Genomic DNA, 2,714 nt, shown 5'->3' with positions numbered 1-2,714 from the left:
GCGTAAGAATACTAAACGACGCACTACAGGATGTTTTAGGTGCGTCATCAAAGTTGCGTTTCAAATAAATAGCCTCGAACAAAAATGCGTTGCACCACCGTGCGGACGACCGTGTGTGCCGCGCTAGGTAAGATAGGAAATTCAAAAAATCAACGTTCCTCCAATTGTTCAGCGCAGTTGTCGTTCTGTTATCTCCCCGTGTGGTCAATTAACATGACCGAGCGCCACGTTGGTTGGAAGGTGACGGAACACACGTTCTGCGCGTTGTTTTTCTATTTGGTTGTTCTGGGATTAGATCGTCCCGGCCTGCTTGTTGTCGGGCCGTTGGGGGGGGACTATCGGGATTCACCGGCGGACAGGATTGACGTGCTTGCTGAAGCAGCTAGTTGCAGTTTGACCAGCGTCAAGTGTTGAGAGAGAAAGCTGAAAGCGTCAACAGCGTCTATGGCATCGGTGGGGAGAGACACTACCAGGCGGCTACCGGAAGTGCCCGCCTTTACGGCACTGTCTGAGGTGGCATCGGTTGGGGTAAGGGATTTTTGTTATCGCAATTTGCACATCGCAATCGTGTGTGTGTGTGTGTCGCGCTCTTATCTGGCTTTCTTTTTTCTGCAATTGCAATGCAAAGAGTAATGGATGCATTCTGTTCGCGACGGACGATTGGTTCGCACCGGCCGACTGGATGCTGAAGGACGGCGAACCGGTATTCGAGCCGGACGCGTACACGCCGTACGGTAAGCTGATGGATGGCTGGGAAACGCGCCGCAAACGCATCCCCGGACACGACTGGTGCTTGCTGGAGCTCGGTGCACCGACGCAGATCGCCGGTTTCGCGATCGATACGGCATTCTTCACCGGTAATTATGCACCCCGCGTGTCCATCCAGGGTGGAACGCTGGATGGGACGACGAAGCAGATGCTGCAGACCTCGCTAGAGCGCGTGCCCGTGAGTGACCGGTGCGAGGATGGAATGATCGGACGTGGCTGCACGCCGGAGCAGCTTGGCATGGTGAACCTCATCGGAACGGATCGGTGGGACGAGCTGTTGCCCCGGGTGGAGCTAGCGCCCGGGTACGAAGCGACCCGACGACAATATTTCGCCCTTCCCGCTCGCAAACGGCTGCTGGTTGTACGCCACCTGCGCGTGAATATGTTTCCGGATGGAGGAATAGCGCGACTCCGCGTGTACGGCACGGTTCAGCTGGATCCGGCACTACTGACGGCGAAAAAGTCCATCGATCTGATCGCAATGCTAAACGGTGGCCGGTGTACCGGTTACTCCAACGCACACTACGGCCATCCGGCAAATCTGATCAAACCCACCGAGGGGTGCAATATGGGGGATGGATGGGAAACGGCCCGCCGGCTCGATCGGCCACCCGTTTTGCGTGCCGATGCGAATGGAATACTGTTGGTTCCTGGTTGCGAGTGGGCCACGTTTCAGCTGGGCGCACCACCCGATCGTGGATGCTGGATCGAGCGGGTGTGCATTGATACGAAGCATTTTAAGGGCAACTACCCGGACAGTGTCCGGTTGGAGTACGGTGCGGTTGGAGACATCGATGGTGGTGATGATGTGCACTGGTTGCCATTGATGGAAAGCCGTAAACTTGGACCGAATCAGATGCACGAGTTTTTGGAGGGAAAGGATTTGTTACCCCAAAAGAAGGCTGCCACGAGGGTACGCATTACCATCGCACCGGATGGAGGTATATCACGGGTTAGACTCTTCGGATCGTTGGCATAACCGGGGCTCATTTGAACAACAAAGAAGACACGATGTTTCTCCTTTTGACCTTAGTTAACGTTTCTTAAATCTGTTTTATATTGGTGTTTCCTTCTTAAATTTAAATGTAATTCGTTTTTATTTGTATGAATTTTCCAGAATGTTCACATGTTACTCTTATTTGGGCTTACAGACAACTAACATTTAAAATATTTTTTGAAATTTATTTACCATTATTTAATACAACAGCGTAAGCCTGAGCAAAACAATGTATCTTGTCAATTATTTTAGGTTTATGTAAAATATGGGTTCGAATCCTAACCGGGACCTCCCATGTACGAGAGGACTGACTATCCACGTACACATATGGTAAAAGTCTCGTAAGCCCTTAACGGGCAGGCATGACCAACAAGGTCATTACGCCAAGAAGAAGAAGAAGATTTAAAATATTACATTACTGGAGCATTTCTTTTATATCATATTGAGAATTGTTCTCTTTAGAGAAATCTTTAGGCAATGTTAATTGTTAGATCTTTCGAATTGGGTTTTTTTTTCAAGCAACTTACGTTTAATACCGTGTACGGTTCAATTATTGTTAAAAAAAAGCAAATTATTCAGACTTGTAGGAATAACCATGACCAACATCCCGGATGAAGGTGGATGGAAAACTCTTTAATTCCTTTGCTACCACTAAGGGACTGTGGCAGGGGGATGGGCTTGCCTCTATACTCTTCACCTTAGCGCTATAGAGGGTCATCCGAGACTCAGACGTGGAAACATTGGGCACCATCTTCTATAAGACATACGATGTTAATATAATAAATAAAAAAAACTCTCCAATGTAGCAGAAGCTTACTAAAGCGTTGAGCAAGCGGCAAATAACCTTGGACTGCATATTAACGAGGAGGAAACCAAGATTATGGAGGCACCATCGGTGGCCCTGGCAACAATTGCAGGTGAGCGTACTTTTGAAGTCAGCTAAAATTTC

General features: G+C 49.0%; 1 protein-coding gene across 1 annotated transcript; it reads left to right on the top strand.

Moving 5' to 3' along the window:
• The first annotated feature begins 444 nt into the window (after positions 1 to 444).
• Positions 445 to 1,747, top strand: LOC131261312 (allantoicase-like). The gene is made up of 2 exons (XM_058263318.1): positions 445 to 528; positions 629 to 1,747. Exons 1-2 carry the CDS (start codon positions 445 to 447, stop codon positions 1,745 to 1,747), a joined length of 1,203 nt encoding a protein of 400 aa, XP_058119301.1.
• The last annotated feature ends 967 nt before the right edge of the window (positions 1,748 to 2,714 follow it).

Source organism: Anopheles coustani, chromosome 3 (genome assembly GCF_943734705.1).
Source record: "Anopheles coustani chromosome 3, idAnoCousDA_361_x.2, whole genome shotgun sequence".
Lineage (NCBI taxonomy): Eukaryota > Metazoa > Arthropoda > Insecta > Diptera > Culicidae > Anopheles > Anopheles coustani.
This window is presented reverse-complemented; position numbering and strand designations above follow the sequence as displayed.